General features: G+C 39.5%; 1 protein-coding gene across 1 annotated transcript in view; it reads right to left on the minus strand.

Annotated features, from left to right (window-relative positions):
* Positions 1 to 26378, minus strand: part of adarb2 (adenosine deaminase RNA specific B2 (inactive)) — a 111676-nt gene extending 85298 nt beyond the window's left edge. Inside the window, exons 1-2 of the mRNA XM_062992041.1 lie at positions 26297 to 26378; positions 17057 to 17976 (exon numbers count right to left, since the gene is read on the minus strand). Of these exons, the coding sequence (XP_062848111.1) occupies positions 17057 to 17976; positions 26297 to 26372 (996 nt within the window). The 5' untranslated portion in view covers positions 26373 to 26378. The remainder of the gene's footprint in view (positions 1 to 17056; positions 17977 to 26296) is intronic.
* Positions 26379 to 27296: the final 918 nt, after the last annotated feature.

Here is a 27296-nt window from a genome sequence, read left to right on the forward strand (position 1 = left end):
ATTTATTCCTCATAAAACCCTGGAACCTCAGAAATGTTTATAAATTATTATTATTATTTTTTAACAACATCTCTTACTATCATGTGTAAGAGCAATAACAATAAACAATTCTTTTAAGCATGTCTTCCACTACTAATTTAACAAATAATAAATACATTTTCTTAAAAATTACTTAAAATAGTTGTTGGAGCAGTCAGTGCTTGTTAAAAAATAACCACTTTTATTTTTATACTAGAAGTGTGTAAATATATAATTTAGAAATTTAGAAGTGTGTGAATTTATATCTTTCTCTAGAGAGAGAGAGGGAGAGAGACCAACAAATTTAACCATTATGACTTTTTGCAAATCTGTTGTTGTTTATTACACTTAATACAGTGATAATAATAAACAGTAAGCTTTTTGTCTTGGCAATATATCTTTAACCTTCTGAGGTTATCTCTGATGAAGTTCATACAGTGCCAAAGGGATTCAAATAAGAAGAAGTCCTGCAAGCACTTTCACCTTCTTTTTTTGTATAAATGATTCTATTACGCTTGCCCACAACCACTGAGACCCTGGGTGCCAATCTGAGTGCTGCTATCAGCTGGACTGGTGTCTACACAGATATGATTAGCTATGTCTCAGAAAGGGGTGTGGGAGTCTGTCTGCCTTGCACCCTGTGGAACTGGACTTGCTGCAAATCTGACCAGGACAAGGCAGTGATTTTTTGTTAGCTCTTATCCAACCAGGAAGCTGTCCTGTGAGAGCGTAAGCCTAGACAGCAAGAGGGAATTTGCTAGCTTTAAACTGTGTGACTAATAGGGTTCTGATGTCCCCTTAAAATATAAGGATGTTGATTGTTAATTTAGTGTCATTCAAGATTAAAAAATTTCCTAATCCCTTAAATTTTGTTTTTTGACATGGTGTTACAATGATATTCATGCTCAGACAGAAAGATTAGATAGAAGCCCAGACGGTATCATATTAACTGATCAGTATTCAAAGCCAAACATTTCCCACGAACAAGAAAATTACATAATGGAAAGGTCAGAAAGTGAACCCCGACATCTTGTGTTCAGATAATACATTTGTGCCCTCTGAGATCTAGTTCATTACATAGACCATGCAATGGTGTCTGAAACAGGAAACTGCTAAAAATACAACTGAATGAGGTCAAAGGCCCATTAGGGAGTTTAATTCACTGGCTGTGTTAATGTACAATCAATTGCATCTGCTGACACTGTGAGATTCTGTGTAACCAGAGCAAGCAGGCCAGAGGATTCTTTTATTATTAATTGTATTTTTTTTACACTGTCAGATGATGATACAGCCTTTGGAAGGGTGCCAGTTATTTATTATTATTTATTATTATTATTATTATTATTGCTGTGTATGCCAAACAATACCATTTAAATCCCAAAAACTATTCTATTACCTTTAGATTACATTACATTGAATTTTTAGTATTTTGTTACTATTACTGTTACTATAGAAAGTTTGTAAAATGCACTAAAGAAGAACCTGTGATTTGATCATTCTCTTGAACCTTCCAATATAATCGTATCCAATTACCCAATCGCATTACACTTCCTCTCTACTAATGTTGACCTCCACTCTGACTGAGGAGAGCTGAGACTGACACGCCCCCTCCGACACGTGTGCAGTAGTCGACAGCATCTTTTCACCTGCACGAGGCGAGTTCATATGTCTGATCCTCAGTATCCCCCGTCTCTGTGCAGATGCCACCAATCAGCCAGCAGAGACTTAATGTATGGCCCAGTTACATGTGTTGATGCAGTAGTGGCCTTTTAAGTGACAATGGTTTTTTAAAGAACTCCCAAGCCACAAGCAATGATGGGCCGTGGCTTACCACTTTTTACCCAATTGCGTTATGCTTCCTCTCTACTGGTGCTGAGCTCCACTATGATTGTGGAGAGTGAACTGACACACGCCCCCTCCGACACATGCGCAGTAGCCGACTGCATCTTTTCACCTGCACGAGGCGAGTTCATATGCGAATCAGACTTGTGCCCGGAGAGCCACACCCTAATCGCATTATTCCTCTACTCTGTGCAGACGCCATCAACTAGCCAGCAGAGATCGTAATTGCACCAGGTCCCTATCCGGCTCCCTCCCTGGATGAACAACAGCCAAACGTTGTTCACATAGCCGCCCAGCCCAGTGGATGGCAGAGCTGAGATTCTATACGATGTATTCAATAGCCCAGCTCCGGTGTGCTAGCGTATTTTACCGCTGCGCCACCTGAGCGGCTTAATTTAGAATGATTTAAAACACATTACACTTACAATATTGAAAACCAAAAGGAAGAGATAACAGGACATGACAAGTTTTGTGACTGTCCTGTTTGTGCCCTACTCAGGGAAAGTTATGGTGTGGTACATATGTTTGTTGGCCAGGCTGAAGTATGAACAGAACTGGCTGATGGGACATGATGTGCTCAGGCGGCACCAACTTGCCTGCAACCAATCTAACGCCTAATTAATCCTGAGTTATTTTTTTCTACCTAGGGTCTCTTACCACTCCCTTATTCTGTCTCTGACAGCTTTTCCTCCTAGTCAGACATTCAAGTCAGTTTAGAAACACTCTTCACTCTGTCTTATACACACACGCCTATACAACATAGCATTTAGTCTCCAGCTGAGAACTCTGTACTACAGGAGGTGTGTTTACGTCTGATAATACATGTTCATGACTTTAAAATATATAGTGTATTACTGTAATGAGTGCTTGCTGATCTCCCACAATGCACATTGCTGTGTATAACTGCATCTTAACTGATAATAAGTAGGTACTGACTATATGCACTCAATGTTAACCATTTTCTATTGGCACTATTTCCACAGTGAACTTTTGTCTTGCATTTAATGTTTTCAGGTGGCAGCAATCAGGTGGCAATATAAAAAAAAAAAAAGAGAGAGAGAGAGAGAGAAACAGCAATCTGCTGTAAAAATGCTGACATGATCATGTCTGCCCAATAGGTGGTCATAATTATATTTCATTAAAAACAACTAAAAAAAGAACATTTTATGTGACATGTCTCACCACTAAGGTGTCAGAGGCATTCTGTCACAATTGCAATTAACTTTGGATTAAATCATTATCTGCTAAATGACAACAGTGAAAGAAATAAAAATGCTAAATAAAGGAACAACTTAACATTAATCCAAATAGTCAAAAATGTAATAGATGTTAAATTTTGTCAGATTTGCATGTAAAGTAAAAACATCCTTCAAGCTTAATTTAACACTCTTAATCCAGGTAAACAAGGTCTTAATAAGTTTTAAAATATTACAGCTAGATGTGTTATCTTTCAGCCAGAACTAAAGGGTTGCAGGCTCTAGAGAACCTATGTTTACATGTTCCTCAATTTAGTCATATAAATGTCATGGGACTGAGCTATTCTATCTTTAAACAATATTACACATTGTTTGCCAGTTTGTGACAGGTGTCCTGCTTAGGGGTTCAGCTGTGATTCTTTGGTAGTCTTGGGAACTGACCTCACAACCTGTTGTGGTACTTCAGTTTTTTGGACTTTAAATTGCCCATAAGTGTGCATTAGAGAATAAAAGTAAATTTGTGAGTGTGTGATGCCCCACAATGGACTGGCAACCTGTCCAGGTTAACATTTTTGCCATTTAGCAGACGCCTTTATCCAAAACTACTTACAGTATACAGTCTAAGCAATTCAATGTTAAGGGCCTTGCTCAAGGGCCCAACATAGGCAACCTGGTGTGTGTGGTGGGGGTTGGGGTGTATTGAACCAGCAACCTTCTGTTTACTAGTCCAGTACCTTAATGGCTAGACTACAACTGCAACTGGTTGTGTTCCTGTTTTGTGGCTAGTGTCTCCAGTGGGTGCAAGACCCACTACAACTCTGAGCAGAATAAAGCAGTGAAAAAAACATAAACAGAAGTAATAAAAGTAGCAGTGGTATAATTATTGTTATTATTAATACTACTACTACTACTACTGTTCTTCTTGTTCCTCAGCCTTTGTCCCGTTTTTCGATTATGGGGTCGGCATTTCTGGCTTCTTCCCGTTAGGGGTCGCCGGCGGGATTTGGCACAGTTTTTATGCCACATGCCCTTCCTGACACAACCCTCCCTATTCATCCGGGCTTGGGATCGGCACTACAATGCACTGGTTTGTGCATCTAGCGGCTAGGTATCTATAGGACAATTCAGTGTTTCCAATTAGCCTGGGCGCATGTTTTTGGACTGTGGGAGGAAACCGAAGCACCCGGAGGAAACCCACGCGGACAGGGGGGGAACATGCAAACTCCGCACAGAAAGGACCCGGACCGCCCCACCTGGGGATCGATTCCAGGACCTTCTTGCCGTGAGGCGACAGTGCTACCCACTAAGCCACCTTGCCGCCCACTACTACTACTACTACTAATGATGATAATAATAATAATAATAATAATAATAATAATAATAATAATAATAATAATAATAATAATAATAATTATTATTATTATTATTATTATTATTATTATTATTATCTATTTTTTTTTTTTTTCAGCTTTGTCCAACTCACATTTGTCATACACATTTTACCCAATTGTTTATTCATTTATTTATTATTTTACATTTGTAAGTGTGTATGTTCTGGTAGTTTAATTTAACTACAAAATGGAAAACAATAAAAGGTAATAATAATATAGTGGCAAATCATTAGGCAAATATGGCTCAGTAAAAACATATTATAATTTATTTAAAATATTTATAAATCATTATAAAAAAACATTACAGTTGTACAAACCAGTTTTAATAATGCTGACTGGGCGGCACAGTGGCTTGGTGGGTAGCACTGTCACCTCCCAGCAAGAAGGTCCTGGTGGAGCGGTCTGAATTCCTTCAAAATTGCCTGTGATGACATTGAACTTGAGCTAATGAATTATGTGTAACCTAAATACCTGTTCCGTCATGATTGTAGCAAAAAGGTACAAACATGACATTAATATACTAATAAACAAACAAATAATGCTTATTAATAATAATAATAATAATAGTAATAAATACTGCTTTTTATCCAATTACCCAATTGCATTATGCTTCCTCTCCACTGATGCCGATCCCCGCTCTGATTGAGAAGAGTGAGACGGACACATGCCCCCTCCGACACTTGTGCAGTAGCCGACTGCATCTTTTCACCTGCACAAGGTGATTTTATATGCAGATCAGCTTTGTGTATGGAGCGCCAAACCTAAACAACGCGTTATTTTTCGACTCTGTGCAGGCATCAGTCAGCCAGCAGAGGTCGTAATTGCACCAGTTATGAGGTCCCTATCCGGCTTTCACTCTGTATGAACAACAGCCAATTGTTGTTCATGTAGGCGCCCACATGAGCACCCTTGGTGTTAGATTTTAATGATGAATGGAAAACACTTCTTGCTGGTTGATTAAGACTTTTAAATAAGGTGACAATAAATAATATGATAAAATGCTTTGCCAATAAACATTTTTCCTTGTGCACTTTAGTTGCTAAAAATTTACATCACCTTCTAACTACAGTGCCATGGTTTTAATAAAAAATCCTGGTGAAATAGCAAGTTAAAAATGTAGAATAAACAAAATGATTATGTATTTACACCCAGCAGTGATTGGAAAATCCATCAACATAAATAGTCATGTAAACTCGTATTTTATTTATTTATTTATTTTTTTGGAATGCACCAGTTGGTAGGGTCAGGGTGCCATTTGTGCATTGCAAAAACCAGCAGATTTTTAAAGTTTTCTTTCTTTTCAGTGTGGTTTTGTAGACACAGTGTATTGTTCATAAAATATCTGCACTTGGGGGGGCCCAGGTGGCGCAGAGAAATATTTCGCTAGCACACCAGCGCCGGTCATCCGGGTGCCCCCTAGCAGGCACAACTGGCAGTGCCTGCAGCAGACAAAATTGGCCACTAGTCTGCTGGGTGGGAAAAGAGCAGACTAATAAGAGGGTCGGGTGTTTGGTGGTTTGTACTCCGAAATCAGTGGTTGACTGGCTTCACGTGCGAATCCATCGAGGTATATATACACTCATGTGCTGTGGTCAGATGAGTCCAAATTGCTTGTTTTTTGGGAAAATGTCTCAAATACAAAAACAATTGTCCAAACTGTTTTTTTTTTTTTTGCCAAAAGTACAAAAGCATATGTGACTGGCATATGTGAAAAAATACCACTGATGCAGAATTGTATACTGGCATATGACATATTCTGCTGTCAAGAAGTCCTTGAAAGTCGTTTTTCCCCAGCAAGAAATTGTCTTTATTCCTCATTCTACACATGCCATTGTGGCTTTGCAGGCGCAGATTGCACGTGCTTGGAAATGTCTACTATTGAAAATGTATAGCACAGCATACTTAGACAGAACTAGACAGCAGAGACAACAGATTGTCAGCTGCTTAATTTTTGTAGTAGGCATTAATGGGCAAAATTCCACTTTCGAAGCTGTCGCAATTACTGTCCTCAGTTCCCAAACTAATAAAAAGTATTGTAGCATCAGCCACTGGGGGGCCGGAACAGGCTTTACCCAGAAAGCCTTGTGGCCGTGGTATCCAGACTTACCGTAGCCGTGTAGCCCAGTGTTGGGGATGGTGTGGCTACGGTAAGGGCTGGATAAGCAGCTCTTTGTTTGTCTGTCTGTTGTGTGAATGTTAATGTGTATGAATGGATGTCTAAAAGAACCATCTTGCAGCCCTGACGCCCCTCCCTCCATACTTACCGGCGCCACATTGGTGTCAGAAGTGGGATTGTGGTGTTTGGGTGGTTCGGTGGGCCAATATGCCCGATCTGTCTGAGTGCGCTAGCCCAGGTGTTGCTGCAGGGGCATGTGTTTCTGGCGGCTGAGAGGACGGTGCTCGTCTTCTGGTGCCCTGCCCACTGATCGAGTCAGTGTGGTGTTCCAGTTGGCCAGGTGCAGCAGTGGGTGGAACGGCGGCTCGGCAGTGTAAGGGGGTGCGGTCCGGACATGGAGCCACCCAGTGAACGCTGGTGAGTAGGTCATCGGGACGGTTGATCTTTAGGGAGGGGGCTGTGTAGTGTCAGCCACTGGGGGGCTGGAACGGGCTTTACCCAGAAAGCCTTGTGGCCGTGGTATCCAGACTTACCGTAGCCGTGTAGCCCAGTGTTGGGGATGGTGTGGCTACGGTAAGGGCTGGATAAGCAGCTCTTTGTTTGTCTGTCTGTCTGTCGTGTGAATGTTCATGTGTATGAATGGATGTCTAAAAGAACCATCTTGCGGCCCCAATGCCCCTCCCTCCATACTTGCCGGCGCCACAGTATACTTAATAGGAAGGTAGTGATAAACATGCCTCTGTCCCAACTGTTGTTGTTGAAGGCATTAAATTAATTATCTATCTATCTATCTATCTATCTATCTATCTATCTATCTATCTATCTATCTATCTATCTATCTATCTATCTATCTATCTATCTATCTATCTATCTATCTATCTATCTATCTATCTATCTAATCTATATGTCTTTGAAAAAATGGTAAAGGGCATCGACTTGTACCCTTGACCTTTAAACACTAAAACTCCTCCAGACTCCTGCAATTGTTTAATAATATTATGTATTGTAAAGGGACAAATATGCAAATCCCCCCCAATCTCTGTTTGAGGAACACTGAAATTGGAACTTGAAATCTTGTATTTATACTGTCTGCAATGAAATTAATGTTAAAGTAAATGTAAGAAACACTGCAGAGTTTTTTTGGCATTTTTCATATTGTCCCTAATTTGAGACTATAATTCATAAAAATGTAAATAAAAGTTGCAACATAAATGTAATTCTGCTTGAGAAAAAATGTGCTTCACTGGGCATGTCTAATTTGGAGAATTACTGTTATGCAAACAGTAGGGTCATATAAAAGAAACAGCCTAAGCAGGGTACACAACACACACACATACACACACACCCTTGAGTGTCTTCTCTGCCATCTGCCACAGTGAGATAACACCTCCTCACTATGGTTATGATTGATCCCAGCAATCAATACCTGGGTGTCTATAAAACACTAATGAACCTGATTACGCTGCTAATAACACTCTATCCACACAAGACTGTCATATCAAAGAAAATACAGCCCATCTATGTGGGTGTAGCATCAACACACCAGAAATGGAATCAAGACTCCTGTCACATTCATCCTAATCTAAACCAAATGGCTGCAGGATCTCAAATAATACAACATCATCTATATTTAGTCTGTGCTGAGTCAGAATTTCAGTCTGGTGTGTAAATGTGTGTATGTGTGTGTGTGTGTGTGTGTGTGTGTGTGTGTGTGTGTGTGTGTGTGTGTGTGCACTAAAACAGCTGCTGGCAGGATGAAACAGACTTACTAATCTTATGGCTCATCTTTTGCATGGATAATGAGTGGGCTCATGATGACTAGAACCTTTATGTGTGTAAAGTGCTGTGATTATGCAAACACAACATTATTTAACCAGTGCTATAAGTCAAGAATTGATAAACATGAGCTGGTGCAACTGAAAGCGTAAGGGCTTTGTTTTAATAGATAATCACTGGTCTAACTCTCAGACACTGCTAATTTCTAAAAACATGTTTTTAGACAGTGGTACCTTAAAACTCGATGTCAATTGGTTCTGGGAGTGGTGTCAAGTTTAAAAGGCGTTGAGTTTCAAGGTATTTTTTCCCCATGATTTATGGGAAACCTGTATATGCCAGTGGTCCCGTGGAACTGCATATATTTTAGTCTAATGTAAAATAACTTGGTCGTTTTGACACTTACACACTGAAAATAACTCAAATTTAATAAAAATTAATTAACTGAATTGTGGAGATTGATGTTGCAAAACCATATTCCTTAGCAAGCTCAGTAATTCACATGAGAAGCGGCAAAACCGCTTTAGCGCTGGCTGTGCCGTTATTTTCTATGTAGTGTGGCAGCGCACAAAGCTTAATGTGACTTATTGTACTAAAACAAGCAAGTAATTTCATTAGTGGAGAGAACTTATGAGCAATAATAATTACGAGAGGTTTAGTGTTTCTATGTCGTTCTTTTAATACATTTTTAATACACGTCACATTAAGTTTTTTTTTTAACAATAAACGTTTTAGACTCGGAAAAGCTGATTTTCACAATTGCTCAGCACCCTGAGCTATAACACAAGTTTCAAAGTGAAAAACGAAGACAATCTACCTAAACTTAAATACATGTGCTAAACAAAGCAGCAGTAAACTTCAAGTTTACGGGTACAAATTTCTCCACGAAGTGCATCGAGTTTCAAGGATTTTGAGTTTAGGGGACGTCGAGTTACAAGGTACCACTGTAAATACTGTAAATAAAACGTCCACACAAACAAAAATGAAATACTGACTTTTGCCAGTAGAAGCCACTTTGTACTGATTTTTAAAAATTAATTGTGTGTACATATCTTCTGTATTTCCTGTTTTTATCTTAATAAAAAGACCAAAAAATAAATATGAATGGTCATGAAACCTTTGCTAAAGCAACAAAGCTAGTGGTGGCCTAAGACTTTTGCACAGTACTGTATGGTTACAAAAAGAAAAAAAACCAAGGAAAAATAATGTGTAAATGGCAGGTTGGGTGGACAGGGTCACCTTCACTTGTGTAAGAACACTTTTAATTCACTCCACCAGGGAAATTACCATGGTAGATTAACCAGTGCTCATCTGCCCTGTCTAAGTCCATACATCAAACAGTACAATGCAGACAGTACAACAGCAGGTGCCATGCAATATAGGACATATTTTACGGTAGGAAATTGTGGGCATATGTGAATAAAACAGCCCACAATCTGAAGCCCATTTAAAAAATGCAGCAAAAAAATTTCACATGCATGAAAATTATGAACTGAAGTCCTTTCGGGCCTCCTGCCTTTCTCATAAGATCAGCCCTCCCCTGAATAAGTACCAGTCAGGGCATTATGCAAACCAAAACGGGCCCATGTGCCATCCACCCCCCTTCTTTCCACCCCATAATAGCAGCCTAATTGATATTCTGTGTCATGCAGCAGGCATTTCCTTATTCAAATGCTCTCTGGCCCAAGGTCAGTGACGCCAGAGCAGCGGTGGTGTCCTTCCTTTTGCTGCTTCGTTTCTCTCGCCTTATTCGCTTCACCGGGTCGACTTGGCGCTTCTGCAGATCTTTGACACGGTGTGGGGAGATTAAGTAGCCAATCAAACTTAAAGTGCTGGGTAATCATTTTACTACGCAGCGTGGCCCGACCCCTGATGCGCCATCGACTGCTGTTTTACAACATATCCATTGCCAAACCAAAATTCCTGGCATTATTTGTGCACTTAGGATCCAGGGTATGGCATGAAAATCATGTTTTATAATTTGTTAGAGCTTTAGGCTGTTTGCATAATATCATGTCTTCTCCCTGATCCCTAAATCCCTAAACCTGGACTGTATTTTTTGGTATTTTTTCCAAGTTATAATAATATTAATAATATGTATAACTAACTAACTAACTAAACTAACTAACTAACTAACTAAATAAATACCGATCAGCCATAACATTAAAACCACCTTGTTTCTACACTCACTGTCCATTTTATCAGCTCCACTTACCATATAGAAGCACTTTGTAGTTCAGTTCTACAATTACTGACTGTAGTCCATCTGTTTCTTTACATACTTTCACCCTGCTCTTCAGTGGTCAGGACCCCCACAGGGCCACCACAGAGCAGGTATTATTTAGGTGGTGGATCATTCTCAAACTGCTGGAGTTTTTAAATACCTTGTCCACACACTGTCCACTCTATTAGACACTCCTACCTAGTTGGTCCACCTTGTAGATGTAAAGTCAGTGTAGATGTTAATGTTATGGCTGATCAGTGTATATATATTAATATTTGGCCATCCCGCCTTTTCTTCCATCAGACATAATCAATCATTTCTGTGCAGATGCCTGACCAGCCGATAGCATCACTGAAATGCTAGCCCAGCAGTAGTGGGCTTCTGTATTTTAACCACTGCGCCAGCCGTCTGTCCCTCAATCCATCAATCTATTGTATTTATCCTTCTTAACATTTTTTATTCTAATGTACTACAGTACTAAAATACTGCATTTTTAGCAAGAATTATGCACAGATAAATAGCTTAAACATAAAATGAGGTTTCTTGTAATATGATATTATTGAGCTTTTATTGCTACAGCACTGTATATTAAATTGCAGGAGCATTCTAGTAAGCAAACTGTGTGTGTGTGTGTGGGAGAGGATTGGCGTGTGGTATAATTTAGATATTATTTAGAGGTCTAGAGATATAGGTAGGGTAGGATTTAGTTTGAATGAGGTTCAGTTTTTCATTTAGAGAAGCATGAGAGCTTAAATATCATAGTTATTGTTCATGTTTGCCTGGGGCAACTCAGCACCAAATATACTGGGTTCATCTCTCAAAATACACCAGATGCACTTGCATCAGAGCCTCCTCACTGGAGACCCACTATAATTTTCTCTGCAAAGGTGACCTTTTTTGCTCTCTTACACTCTTTTCTATGTTAACCAAAGATTTGTCTTTGCATTTCCACAATAAATATCTTAAATAGATGAAAGTATTTAGTCACTATATTAAAAATGCATATCTGTGAAGGCTACAAAAATAAGTACACTTCTAGATATTAATTTCACACTAAAATCATAACACTACAAATCATCACAAAATATTTCACAATGTGTTCATAAGAAAAATGGCAGCATTCATTTAGAAAGAATTGCAGGATGATCAGAAAACATCAGGAACAACAATTATACTCTGAAGAAAAGAACTGTCTGGCAATATTTCAGCCTGTTATGTTTAAAGAAAAAAGAGTGATGCACATAATACAAAGATAATCATAGTATAGTGGTGAAAGCATCAAGATATACTCAAGTATACTTCTTTGCAAAACATGGTCAGGGGCCTTAATCCACAAATGCTTGTATTATGTTTGGACCATGTTCAAATGTCCTGAATTATAGCGTCTGCTAAATGCCATATTCGTAAAATGCCATCAAATGAAATGATGTACTATATATATATACAGTATATATATATACTGATCAGCCATAACATTAAAACCACCTCCTTGTTTCTACACTCACTGTCCATTTAATCAGCTCCATTGACCATATAGAAGTACTTTGTAGTAACTGACTGTAGTCCATCTGTTACATACGTTTTTAGCCTGCTTTCACCCTGTTCTTCAATGGTCAGGACCACCACAGGAACACTACAGAGCAGGTATTATTTAGGTGGTGGATAATTTTCAGCAGTGCAGTGACACTGACATGGTGGTGGTGTGTTAGTGTGTGCTGTGCTGGTATGAATGGTTTAGGCACAGCAGCGCTGCTGGAGTTTTTAAATACTGTGTCCATTTACTGTCCACTCTATTAGACACTCCTACCTAGTTGGTCAGAGATGGCTCATCTATTGCTGCTGTTTGAGTTGGTCATCTTCTAGACCTTCATCAGTGGTCACAGGACCCTACCCACAGGGTGCTGTTGGCTGAATATATTTTTGGTTGGTGGACTATTCTTAGTCCAGCAGTGACAGTGAGGTGTTTAAAAACTCCAGCAGCGCTGCTGTGTCTTATCCACTTATACCAGCACAACACACACTAACACACCATCACCATGTCAGTGTCACTGCAGTGCTGAGAATGACCCACCACCCAAATAATACCTACTCTGTGGTGGTCCTGAGAGAGTCCTGACCATTGAAGAACAACATGAAAGGATATTGTGATTATGGAATCACCACTCTTGGAAGATGTTCTTTCAATTGTTTAATTTTGTAGAAAAAAAATAAATCACAGACATGCCACAAAACTATCATTTCTCAAACTGTCAACCCTCTGGCATTAAGAAACAATAAAAAAAGAAACAAATATAATAGTTGTGGTCAGTCACAATTGCTTTTTTTTAGATCAAGTAGAGGAAAAAAATATGGAATCACTCAAATCTGAGGAAAAAATTATGGAATCATTAGAAAACACTGCACCATTATTACTTTGTTGCACCACCTCTGGCTTTTATAATGGTTTAAACTCTCTGAGGCATGGAGTTAACTAATGACAAACAGTATTCTTCATCAATCTGCCTTCAACTGTCTCTTGCTGTTGCCAGATCAGCTTTGCAGGTTGGAACCTTGTCATTGACCATTTTCTTCAATTTCCACCAGAGATTTTCAAATGGATTGAGATCCGGACTATTTGCAGGCCATGCCATTGACATTATATGTTTTCTTGAAGGAAAGTTTTCACGTCCTTTGCCCTATGGCAAGATGCATTATCATCTTGAAAAATGAAGTCATCATCACCAAACATCCTTTCAACTGATGGAATAAGAAAAGCGTCCAAAATTTCAATGTGGACTTTGGCATTTATTGAAGACCATCTCCCCTGTGCCTTTACCCGACATGCAGGCCCATATCATCAACAACTGTGGAAATTAACATGTTTTCTTTAGGCAGTTATCTTCATAAATTTCATTGGACAGACACCAAACAAAAGTTCCAGCATCATCACCTTGCCCAATGCAGATTCGCGATTCATCACTGAAGATCACTTTTATCCAGTCACCCACAGTCCACGATTGCTTTTCTTTAGCCTACTTTAACCTTGTTCTTTTCTTTTTAGGTGTTAATGATGGCTTTTGTTTAGCTTTTCTGTACGTAAATCCCATTTCTTTTAGGTGATTTCTTACAGTTCAGTCACAGACATTGACTCCACTTTCCGGCCACTTGTTTCTCATTTGTTTTGTTGTGCATTTTCTGTTTTCAAGACATATTGCTTTAAGTTTTCTATCTTGATGCTTTGATGTCTTACTTGGTCTACCAGTATGCTTCCCTTTTACAACCTTCCCATTTTGTTTGTACTTGGTCCAGATTTTAAACACAGCTTACTGGGAACAACCAACATCTTTTGCGACATTCCACAATGATTTATCTTCTTGAAGGAGTTTTATAATCCTCTCATTTGTTTCAACTGACATATCTTGTGTTGGAACCATGATTCATGACAATCTGCTTTGTGCAACAGCTCTCCGAGGTGTGAGCACTCTTTTTAAACTGAAGAATAATTAGCAAATCTAATCTGCTGCAGATGTTTTGTTTTTAAACTGCAAATTACAGAGTGATTCCATAATTTTTTCCTCAGATTTGAGTGATTCCATATTTTTTTCCTCTACTTGATCTAGAAAAAGCAATTGTGACTGACCACAACTATTATATTTGTTTCTTTTTTTTATTGTTTCTTAAAGCCAGAAGGTTGACATTTTGAAAAATGATAGTTTTGTGGCATGTCTGTGATTTATTTTTTTTCTACAAAATTAAACAATTGACAGAACATCTTCCAAGAGTGGTGATTCCATAATTTTTGCCAGGGGTTGTACACACAAAAACAATTCTAAAAATATAAAGCTCATAAATCCAATAGATATATCTGTAGTTCCAGTCCACAACTGGTTTGCCAACAATCCACATTGTGTTGAGCTGTACCTTTCACCATATTCCCCATTTCTGAACCCAATTATTTTCAGCATGGTGGCACAAGATGTAAAAATGCAGACCCCACAAATGTGTGGCATTACTTCAGGCAGTGGAGAAAGCATGTGATGACATACACACAGGTAAATGCCAGGGATGGATCCACCATGCCAGGCATTTTTCGCCATGCCCGTTGCTTGGCCAGGGAGAATATTGTAGCCAATGTGGATGAGATCCTATGGCATAAGTGTAGCAGGTGCAGCATTGTCAATCAAAATTTTACACCAATAAAAAAAAGAATAAAAATAAAATACAAAACAAATAAATGAATAAAAATAAAGCCATCAGCATCCTGTGATCAAAATGTATACATACTGTGAATTAAAAAAGAATAGCACTAGTTTCTAACTGTACAGCTAGAACGAGTGCAAAAGGGTATGTGTTCCTAATAAATATGCCAGTAAGTATTTAAAACAGTGTTTAAAAATCCAGTTAAACAGATACACTTAGAACCAGACACACTTTAATGTCATTACCATGTTAGTGTCATAACAGTGCTAAAAGTGGTATACCACCCAAACATCATCGACATTGAGGGTCCTATGAGGGTCTCGTTTGACTGATAAATAGAGTACAGAATGGTGAGAAAGAGTTCAAAACAACCCATGAGCTTTAGTCAGTAATCGTTTATATACAAAATTAATCTGTATGGCAAGTGTAGCCTATGAAGTAAGCAATGAATGTATGTACCAAATAGGTGTTTATACACCGATCAGTCATAACATTAAAACCACCTCCTTGTTTCTACACTCACTGTCCATTTTATCAGCTTCACTTACCATATAGAAGCACTATGTAGTTCTACAATTACTGACAGTAGTCCATCTGTTTCTTTACATACCTTTTTAACCTACTTTCACCCTGTTCTTCAATGGTCAGGACTAGGGTGGCCAGACATCCGGTTTTAGGCCGGACAGTCCGGCTTTTCAGCCATTCCTCCATTCACGCAACGCTAGGACGGACACTTAAAAATCCTCCTTTTGGAGTGAACTGGTTTCATTTTTTATCAATATTATTTGCCATTGGCTCAGGTACATGTCAAACAAATGCTTTGTATTTCATTGGTTTAACAGCCTCATTTGACTCCTTATAGAGCTACCACTGGTTAATCGGAGAAGGTCCGCCCTCTAAATGCTAGTCTGTGATTGGGTGGTTGAATTTCGCCCGCCCGCTCTTTTCTGTAAACACCGCTACCTGAGACAGTCACTCAGCTCTCATGCTCAAAAACGCTGTGAAAATGCCAAAAAGTAAACTTTTGGAGGCAGCGAGGAACAGACTTAAATATAAAAAGTAGACACAACATTTAGTGAGTAAAACAGTCATTTGTTATAGAATTCTTGCTTAAATTGGTCAAAAACTCTGTTATATGGGTTTTGGTTTCATTCTGTGTGTTGCAGTATCATGTCCCCCTGTTCCTAATATGACGTCCGTCTTTTTGGTGTAATGTCCGTCTTTTTGGGGTGTAATGTCCTCCTTTTTGTTACTATAAATCTGGCCACCCTAGTCAGGACCCCCACAGGACCACCACAGAGCAGGTATTATTTAGGTGGTGGATGATTCTCAGCACTGCAGTGACACTGACATGGTGGTGGTGTGTTAGTGTGTGTTGTGCTTGTATGGCAAGCTTGTATGGCAAATTGGTGGTGACGGGGCTTGAACCGGCAACCTTCGGTTTACTAGTCCAGTACCTTAACCACTGAGCTATCACTGCCCTAGATAGATGGACTACAAAGTGCTTCTATATGGTAAGTGGAGCTGATAAAATGGACAGTGAGTGTAGAAACAAGGAGGTGGTTTTAATGTTATGGCTGATCAGTATATATGTATATGTACAGTATATGTATATACACAGTCTATTGTGCATTAATGTAACTAAGCCATGCCTATTTTTTTTTCCTACCTAAGGACTCTGACAATGATTAGAAGACAAAAACTAGAGATTTCTTAAAAAAACTCGCTATTTCCTAAGCCTGACTGCAGTTCTCATTTTATACTAGGCCAGTAGATAGGAGGTTTGTTTGTCAATTTCCTCTTTCGCTTTTCCATCTCCTTTGGGCACCAGATTGAATTAATTTTGATAGACACCACTACTATGTCGCACATGAGAAGACAAGAGGAGATTGTGGAAATTTCAATACTCAGAGGAGATTGGAGAATGTGTCATTTTAAGAGGCATCACAGTTTTCTCTTGTGTCAAGGGCACTGCGATTATAATGCACCTCATTTGTACTTTTTTATTGTAACAGATGAGTGAGTAGATTGTGTTTACCCCCGGACTTTTACACCACTCGGGTTTACACAAGATATGCTACGCTGTCAAGTGCAAAGTAAATGTTAAAACTCAAGTGCTAACATAACATAATCCCTTTTCTGTGCTTTTGCTTAATAACAAATTCATCCTGTTCCATCCCTGCCCTCCCATCATCCCCTCCCATTTAATTAAGTCTTGGCTGGCTGTATTGCATCCCAGCATTCCTGCTGCTGCAGCTATTACTGCCCGCCGTATGGAGCACTGTGACTGCCAACGGCCCTGACTGGAACTGCTCACCTGGGGTAATTGAGGTCGCTTGATCGTGCCCAGCCTTGCCTCGGGTGCCTGTGTGATGTTGAAGAGTGACTGCAGGGCACTCAGTGCTGCTTTTCTCTTTGCCAGCTTCTTGCTGCGACCAGTGCCTTCAAATGTATGTCCATCCACTCGAACGGCCATTACAAAACAGCGTCTAGCATGCCTGCCCTGGGCACTCTGGCACAAACATGCATAGCGTGCTCCTGGTCGGAGATCGTTCAGCAACACAACAGGACTCGGGGTTGTAGGTTCAGGGGTTGGTGAAGGGGTAGAAAAGCGAACGTCGTCCTGCCTCGCTTGTACCACCATTAAGTCTAGTTTGTGCCGCAGACGGAGGGCACTAGAGAGCAGCTCAGACTCAGCTGAACGATAACCGTCTGGTTCAAATCCCTTAAAGAGTGTCTCCGGAAAGTCCAAAAGGTCAGAGGTAAAGTCTGTAGTGGGGTTAGATGCACTACCTATAGCTGAGTGAGCTTGGGCAGCATTAGGAAACTGCACAAAGGAGCTTAGTGCCAGCTCGGCTGCCCGCATCTTAGCCTTCTTTTTTGTTGGCCCTGTTCCCTCAAAGGTGAGTCCATTAACGTCAACAGCGATTGAAAAGAGAGGCGCATGTACAGGGCCCGTCTGAGACACAATGCGGTACTGCAGGCCCGGCCGCAACTCATTCAACTGAACCACGGCGTTTTTGGGTGTGTCTGACCATGAGGACTTCCTGTAGCACAATCGCAGTTCACATACACGCCCATTGTTGTCCTCTTCTAGTGGGCGCTTTCGTTTCAGAGAAGACACACCCACTCTAGTTGCATCAGAAAGGAAGAAGGATGGACGATCCGATGCCATGATAGGGCAGTCATCAAGGTTTCCAGTGTTCCGGTTCTCTTTGACCTCTATACTGCTGGTACCTAATGAGATAAAGAAACAATTATTAATTTATTTATTTTCAGTAACTGTCACAAAGTGGGTATTATGACACCTTAAAGCACTCTATATGGGCCATCCATTGCATGTTGACTGTAAATTCCCATTCACCTAATCTTTAACATTTGGGGGAAAATAGCCAATTCACCTTTTGCATATTTTGTGAGGTGTAAAGAAATTTGATTACATTAAGAAATCCATGTAGCCAAACTAAATAAATAATTAATCAAATCAATAATTTTAAGACCCTACAACAGGGGTGTCAAACTCACGGCCCGCGGGCCAGATCCGGCCCGCCACGTCATTTTATGTGGCCCGCGAAAGCTTAAACGACTGTATGATTGTTGTGATGGTTCGAGTCATTACAGAGACGCGCTTATAATTTAATGGGAGTCCTGCGCCTTTAAATTCAACTTACGACATCGTAGTCATGGCAACTAACTTTAACCTCGCTGAGTAGCCATGTGACTTTTACTGCAAAAGAACGCGAAGTAGCGTAGTCAGTAATGTAAACAATAATAAATAAATACAGATAATTATCTTGCAATATAATACCAAAGCATCGTCTGTAAGTAGTGGCGTTTATATTCTCAGTTGTTAGTAAATGTTTAGTGAGTAAATCACAGCGCTTTAGTTTACCGTAATTTACCGTAATTTAATACAATTGTTACTGTTACTATAGCAATTAGTATCTTTACACAAAATGCTAACTCGTTAGCGCTATTTTACGTTTGGTTAAAGCTCATATTGTACCAGATGTAACACTTGACTACAGCTGTGTGCTTGTACTGTATTAAGTTCTTTATTGTTTGTATTGTTTGTATTTTTACTTCATTTTGATGCACACAGTGTATCACACAGCTGGCGAGCAAATAAAACCGACTGTATTCTGAAGAGAGCTGTCTGTCTGAGCAAGGGGGATAAACTATTAGTGAGGGCAGAATGATTGTCTTAAAAATACACTGTAAAATCCTAAATAAACTGCATCTTTCAAAATGCATGCTGATTTTGTGACCTCCAAAGTGACACAGCCCGCCAGTAGATGATGTTACACATATTTACACATGATCCTAAAATGTACAAGAAGATAATTAAGAAAATTAAGCATAAGGAGGAAATTTAATGAAAGTGAAAACAAGTTTGTGCTTCAGGAAGAGAAACCGGTGCGTCTCTTGTGTTATGAGGCCGTGTCTGTGGTAAAGTAGGACAATATAAATGCAGAATTCAGCCTCCAAGAAAAACAACAGACTGCAATCACAGCAGGATACGTTACAATCGGCCCTTTGAGGGCCACAATAATGCTGATGTGGCCCTCGGTGAAAATGAGTTTGACACCCCTGCCCTACAACAACATCACTGACTTTGTTTTATATACAAACCCTATTTCTGAAAAAATACTACTACTAATAATAATATATATATTATACAAATCTGTGATTTGTTCATTCTTTTAAATTTAGTTTTACTGACAAAAGCAGAGAAAAAAGGTTTGAAATGTTTTCACCAATCAGCTTCATTCAGTTTTGTAAACACGACTTTTAAGGTCTTCAGATCGCTGTGCAGTTTACTCTACACAACTTGATCTCTTGTAATCGGAAGTCTTTTAAGTCGTTGTGGTTTTACACTACATGACTGATCAGCGATAGGGGGTCACATACCACATGATCTATCACCAGGAGGAATCTCAGAGGAGTCTGTCTAGTCTCCCAAACTATGTTTTGTCATGAAAACATATGCAAGAAGTGACATGGAGTCATGATACAATGGCCCGAAAATGCATGTCAACAAGAAGCGAGCGATCAAAGTTGTTTGTGCGCTGATATGCAGCTTTAAAACAAATAGGGAAAAAAATTTATCTAGCTGAAGGAGTGGATTTGGCTATGCTGTGAGCAGGGATTGTCTGTTCTGCAGGAAGAGTTGAAAGTCTAATAAATATATATGTATATTTTTTTATATTATATTTATGCTGATGTTTTCTGATAGAAACACATAGCGATCGAGAGCCGATTTTCGAGCCCCGAGCAAACACAGATTTAAGTATCCGTATTTACAAGCTATGGTGGGTCATGGCTCATCACTTTGTGCCAGACTGTTAAACAGTGGAAGTCTCGTATCAAGCAAGAATGGATAAAAATTCTACTTGTAAAACTGCAACAATTAATGCCCCCTGTTCCCAAACCATTAAAAAGTTTCATTAAAAGAAAAGGTGATGGAACTCAGGGGTAAACACACTTCTGTCCCAACTTGATGCAGTGTGATGCAGGCATCAAATTCTTCATGTGTTTATATTTACAAAAATACATGGAAGTTGGTTTTTCTTTCATTGCAATTTATAAAAGGTCCCAACATTTTTGGAAATGGGGTTTGGAATTTTATGAGTAGATCAGACACAGCAGTGCTGCTGGAGTTTTTAAATACCATGTCCACTCACTGTCCACTCTATTAGACACTCCTACCTAGTTGGTCCACCTTGTAGATGTAAAGTCAGAGACGATCGCTCATCTATTGCTGCTGTTTAAGTTGGTCATCTTCTAGACCTTCATCAGTGGTCACAGGACGCTGCCCATGGGGCGCTGTTGGCTGGATATATTTTTGGTTGGTGGACTAATCTCAGTCCAGCAGTGACAGTGAGGTGTTTAAAAACTCCATCAGCATTGCTGTGTCTTATTCAATTATACCAGCACAACACACACTAACACACCACCACCATGTCAGTGTCACTGCAGTGCTGAGAATGATCCACCACCCAAATAATACCTGCTCTGTAGTGGTCCTGGGAGAGTCCTGACCATTGAAGAACAGCATGAAAGGGGGCTAACAAAGCATGCAGAGAAACAGATGGACTATAGTCAGTAATTGTAGAACTACAAAGAGCTTCTATATGGTAAGTGGAGCTGATAAAATGGACAGTGAGTGTAGAAACAAGGAGGTGGTTTTAATGTTATGGCTGATCGGTGTAAGAGTCCAGATGCTGCCTAGCAAAGATGGGGTGTGGAGTCTGCCCCGACCCTGACAAGGATAAAGATGTTGATGCAAATGAAATGAAAATAGATTGCATAAATTATTACACACATACACTCACGTGTGTGTGTGTGTGTAATCATTTCAAATACAATCAATAGAGAAGCAACACAACTGTCTATAATAAGAATACACTGAATGAGCCACATTGTGCTACCAATCCAGTAAATACAGAAATATCATAAACCGCATTTAATCCAGCTCACAAGGTCAATTATACTTAGTTTTTATTTCTCCTTTTAACTTGTGATTTCTAATTTTAAATCAACAGTAAATCCTGCCTGTTCATGCACACTGATATGATAATACAATTGGAAGCTCCTGGAAGCTCCTGAAAGCTCGGTGTGGCTATCTTTTTCAAGTGTTTTAAAATCCACAGACAAATCCTTGCAAACAGGGCATTATCTGCTAAATCGCTTTGTAATTTGCCACAAAATTGCCTGGGGGTTCATGCTTAAATTGGCTATGATTTGTCCCCAGTATTCGATGCAAATCAGCAATCCCCTTGGTAATGGGTGAGAGCAGACACTGTTTCCAAGTATGAGAGCAAAGATAAAGCTTTTTATTTATTTTATTTTTTATTATTATTCGTTTTTCATTTCACACTGAGGCTTTCTAAGCTTCACAGCTAGCTGAACTGTGTTTCACTTTTCTAATGCAAATACTTACACAGTTCACAGCTGAAATATTACTAGGAATACAGTGGATTCAGAAAGTACTCACATCTATTGACTTTTTGTACACTTAACTGTTTTGTGGTTTTGATTTAAAAAGGCTGTATTGGCATTTTTACTTATCTGTCTTTTCTTACACCAGTGTTTCAGTATTTTAGTATTTTGGTAATTCAAATCATGGTCAAGTGCAGCCTGTTTGTTTAATTATCCTTTAGATATGTCTAGAACTGGAGTACGCCTAATGCTAAGTTCACACTACACGACTTTCAAGATGTTCGGCTCGCTGTACGGTTCACACTACACAACTTGATCTCTAGTAATCAGGAGTCTTTTAAGTCATTGTGGTTTTCACACTACATAATTGATCTGCGATAGGTCACACACTACACAATCTATCACCAGGAGCAATCTCAGACGAGTCTATCTGGTCTCCCAAACTACGTTTTGTCACGAAAACACACATGAGAAGTGATGAGGGGTTTAATGATATCATGTCCAAAAATGCACGTCAACAAGAAGCAAGCGATCAACGTTGTTTATGCGCAGATATGTGGTGTAAAAGCAGGTAGGAAAAAGAAGTGAATCTGGCGGAGGGAGTGAATTTGGCTACACAATCTGCAGGGATTGTCTTTATTTTATATTTATGCCGATGTAATATGATAGAAACTATACTTTGCACCCGTTCTACACACTTACACTCCTCCCCCGGGTTTTTCCTTCTGTATCTTGCGTTCACAATAATCACAACCTGTTCGCAACACCTTTCACACTACAGGACTTTGAGTTGCCGACAGGTCCAGATATTTAGCATGCTAGATATTTGTCTTGAGTCTGCAAGCTCTCGGCAAGCCGCTCGGATCGAGTTGTTGAACAGTTCACACATAGCGATCGAGAGCCGATTTGTGAACGCCGATTTGCCTCTGAGCTGCCACATCTAGCGGCGACCGGTCGTCGAGCGAAAATCTGGGCAAAAATCGTGTAATGTGAACTAGGCATTACTAGTCAAAAATAATTAAGTATAGTTTGAAAAGTCGCACACCTAGCCCTTAAAGGGCCTGCAATCTGCACTCTGTTTATAAAGACTATACTACACATCTGTTAATATTTACTGCAATGAACACTTTACAACAGTTTAGTATATTACATATCTCATCTAACAATATTTACTGCTAAGATACTTCTAACGTTTTTATATTACATACTACATTTGTATTCTATGTATTTAATTACATACTGTGTACAACATTACGTAGCTGCTGTAATAACTGACTTTCCCTAAGGGATTAATAAATCTATCTATCTATCTATCTATCTATCTATCTATCTATCTATCTATCTATCTATCTATCTATCTATCTATCTATCTATCTATCTATCTATCTATCTATCTGTGTACTTTAATACTTTTAGCTTGAATGTATCTTGAGCTGCTATAATAACTGACTTTCCCTATGGGATTAATAAAGCCATCTGTCTGTCTGTCTGTCTGTCTGTCTGTCTGTCTGTCTGTCTGTCTGTCTGTCTGTCTGTATGTACTGCAATGTTACAACCTAGTCAAACCGAGTCCAAAGAACTGTTTCTGGGTCTCCATTATTACATTGTGACCAAGCATAGATTACATGACAAATGTAAATGTGTAGAACAGGTGCAAGGATATAAAACAACATCCAAGGCTTTGTGTTTCCAGGACCACAGTGATCCCAATCATTTTGGAATTAAATAAGTTTGGCAAAACACTGAACATTCCTACAGTTCACTGTACAACCAAATAGAACATTCAAGTAAGAAGGGTCTTAGTCAAGGAGGAAAGAAAAAAAACTCAATGGTTGCATGAAATGGTTCCTGATAAGATAGGTGTGTAAAGAACTCTTGCAATTCATCAGGCAGAATAGCAAGCACTATATCTAATAAAAAAACATGCACTACAAATCATCTGGTTAATACCAAAAGATGGTGGCTAAAGATAGTGGTGGCAGCATTATGCTATAGGAGTGCTTCTCAACACTAAACTGGCTTTGAGGTAAGTCTCTGAAAGTCATTGAGTGGCCCAGCCAAAGCCCAGACTTAAACCCCACTGTGCATCTGTGGAGAGGACAATGTCATTTTATTTGACAAGCTCATCTTTAAAAATTCTTGTCTATAAAGAGTGCATAAACAGTGACCAGGTATAATTAATCCGCCACTTAAAACAGGTCTGCCATTAGGGTCCTGTCACAAGATTGAGGTTTAAGTCATGACTATGCCTAGGGCACTTTAAAATCTTCATTATCTTACTTTTAAGTCACCCTTTTTCATTTACTTCCAATAAACAGATTAAAACATACCTAATGGCTAAATATAGATAAATATAACTCATCTGAAGCATTTGGTTCAGCTGTTTCAGTCACACAATTTGCTAGGATGAATAAAATAAATTATATGCTTGGTTGATAGGCATAGTAGGGGCAAACTTCAGGTGGCCTGCACTAACCCTGACCTCAACCCCACTAAACACCATTGGGATAAACTGAAGCACCAATTTTAAGCTTTGCTGTATTGTCCAGCAGTAGTGCCTGACATGACTAATGCAATTTTATCTAAATGGATACAATTTCCATGGTTTTAGAGTAGGCTGTTTAACAAGCTCATGGTCAGGTATTAACATATACTTGGCCTGATTGTGTCTGTTTAACTAATGATGTGTGCAACATATCTCGTGTATTATGTATTGAATAATAATGGCAATTTCATAACATATTGACGTGAAAAGTGACTCACTGATAGTGATTATTAATGTGATAGTGATAATGTGATTTGTAATACTGGGTAATACTGTGTGTTTATCTGTCTACACACTGATCAGCCATAACATTAAAATCACCTCCTTGTTTCTACACTCACTGTTCATTTCATCAGCTCCACTTACCATATAGAAGCACTTTGTAGTTCTACAATTACTGACTGTAGTCCACCTGTTTCTCTGCATGCTTTGTTAGCCCCCTTTCACCCTGTTCTTCAACGGTCAGGACTCTCCCAGGACCACTACAGAGCAGGTATTATTTGCGTGTTGGATCATTCTCAGCACTGCAGTGACACTGACATGGTGGTTGTGTGTTAGTGTGTGTTGTGCTGATATGAGCGGATAAGACACAGCAATGCTGATGTAGTTTTTAAACACCTCACTGTCACTGCTGGACTGATAATAGTCCACCAACTAAAAATATCCAGCCAACAGCGCCCCGTGGGCAGCGTCCTGTGACCACTGCTGAAGGTCTAGAAGATGACCAACTCAAACAGCATCAATAGATGAGCGATCGTCTCTGACTTCACATCGACAAGGTGGACCAACTATGTAGTGAGTGGACATGGTATTTAAAAACTCCAGCTGCACTGCTGTGTCTGATCCACTCATACCAGCACAACACAAATTAACAGGACTACAGTCAGTAATTGTAGAAGTACAAAGTGCTTCTATATGGTAAGTGGAGCTGATAAAATGGACAGTGAGTGTAGAAACAAGGAGGTGGTTTTAATGTTATGGCTGATCGATGAATAATGAACATGTTTAATTAACCAACCACAATATTTTAAAAATATATTAGTCTGACATACTCTTCTGCAGTGTAAGCTTACTCACACACTCTCTAAGCCTAATCCTAATCAGGGTTGCGGGGGGTGCTGGAGCCTATCCCAGCTCTAAGTGGGCTCAAGGCACACAACAACACCCTAAACAGAGTGCCAGTCTATCGCCGGGCAAAAATACTCACAAAAACATTCACATCTTAACACACACACATCTAAGGGCAATGTTAAAATCTCCAATTAACCTGACTGCATGTCTTTGGACTGTGGGAGAAAACCAAGGCTCCTTGAAGAAACACACATGAACACGGGGAGAACCTTCAAATGGAACGCAGGACCCTCTTGCTGTGAGGCAACAGTGCTACCCCACAGTGTGAGGTATTATCTTCAAATAAAAAAAAAACCTGGAACAGTGGTCCAGTGGGTAGCACTGTTGCCTCAAAGCAAGAAGGTCCTGGGTTTGATCCCCAGGTGGGGCGGAACAGATCCTTTCTGTGTGGAGTTTGTATGTTCTCCCTGTGTTTGCTTGGGTTTCCCCCTGGAGCTCCGGTTTCCTCCCACAGACATGCAGTCGGGTTAATTGGAGATACAAAATTGTCCATGACTGTTTGACATTAAACTTGTGAACTGATGAATCTTGTGTAATGAGTAACTACCGGTTCTGTCATAAGTGTAACCAAAGTGTGTAAAACATGATGCTAAAATCCTAATAAATAAATAAATAAATAACTTGAAGACATACAGTAGATCATATTGCATTTGGTGTAACAACTGAATAAGAGTTAAACATGGTTGTGGTCTGGGGATGCTTTGCTGCATCAGGACAGAATAACTTGCCATAACTGACAGAACAGTTACTGATGCGGAATTAGAATGATTAGTTATTATATAGTATATAACTATTTTTTTTATCCACACAATATATGAAAACAAAGTGAACAAACAGCAAAACATTCAATAAACATATTAAAAGTTATTTGAAGTTTCTAACAGCAGTGTTTTTACAAATTTGTAAGAACAGTGTTTGAGTGTTGTGTGACATACTTACTTAAAGTGTCCTCGTCCTCTGTGCTGTCTGGACCTGGACTCATGTACTTGAAGGGGACGATCAATGCGGACAGCATGCTGCTTACTTTTTCTAAAGCACACACATATATAGAATGAGGGGGGATCAGTTATACTGATTGGTTAAAAGCTGAAATTTGATGTTCACATCTAGGTAATTTAAATAAAAAATAATTAACTAAATAAATAAATATATACCAACTGGTCAAAAATATACTGATCAGCCATAACATTAAAACCACCTCCTTGTTTCTACACTCTCTGTGCATTTTATCAGCTCCACTTACCATATAGAAGCACTTTGTAGTTCTACAATTACTGACTGTAGTCCATCTGTTTCTCTGCATGCTTTGTTAGCCCCCTTTCCTGCTGTTCTTTAATGGTCAGGACTCTCCCAGGACCACTACAGAGCAGGTATTATTTAGGTGGTGGATGATTCTCAGCACTGCAGTGACACTGACATGGTGGTGGTGTGTTAGTGTGCGTTGTGCTGGTATGAGTGGATAAGACACAGCAGCGCTGCTGGAGTTTTTAAACACCTTACTGTCACTGCTGGACTGAGAATCGTCCACCAACCAAAAATATCCAGCCAACAGCACCCCATGGGCAGCGTCCTGTGACCACTGATGAAGGTCCAGAAGATGACCAACTCAAACAGCAGCAATAGATGAGTGATCGTCTCTGACTTTACATCTACAAGGTGGACCAACTAGGTAGGAGTGTCTAATAGAGTGGACAGTGAGTGGACACGGTATTTAAAAACTCCAGCAGCGCTGCTGTGTCTGATCCACTCATACCAGCACAACACACACTAACCCACCACCACCCTGTCAGTGTCACTGCAGTGCTGAGAATGATCCACCACTTGAATAATACCTGCTCTGTGGTGGTCCTGACCATTGAAGAACAGAGTGAAAGCAGGGTAAAAAAGTATGTAGAGAAACTGGTGGACTACAGTCAGTAATTGTAGAACTACAAAGTGC

This window comes from Trichomycterus rosablanca, chromosome 3 (genome assembly GCF_030014385.1).
Source record: "Trichomycterus rosablanca isolate fTriRos1 chromosome 3, fTriRos1.hap1, whole genome shotgun sequence".
Classification (NCBI taxonomy): domain Eukaryota; kingdom Metazoa; phylum Chordata; class Actinopteri; order Siluriformes; family Trichomycteridae; genus Trichomycterus; species Trichomycterus rosablanca.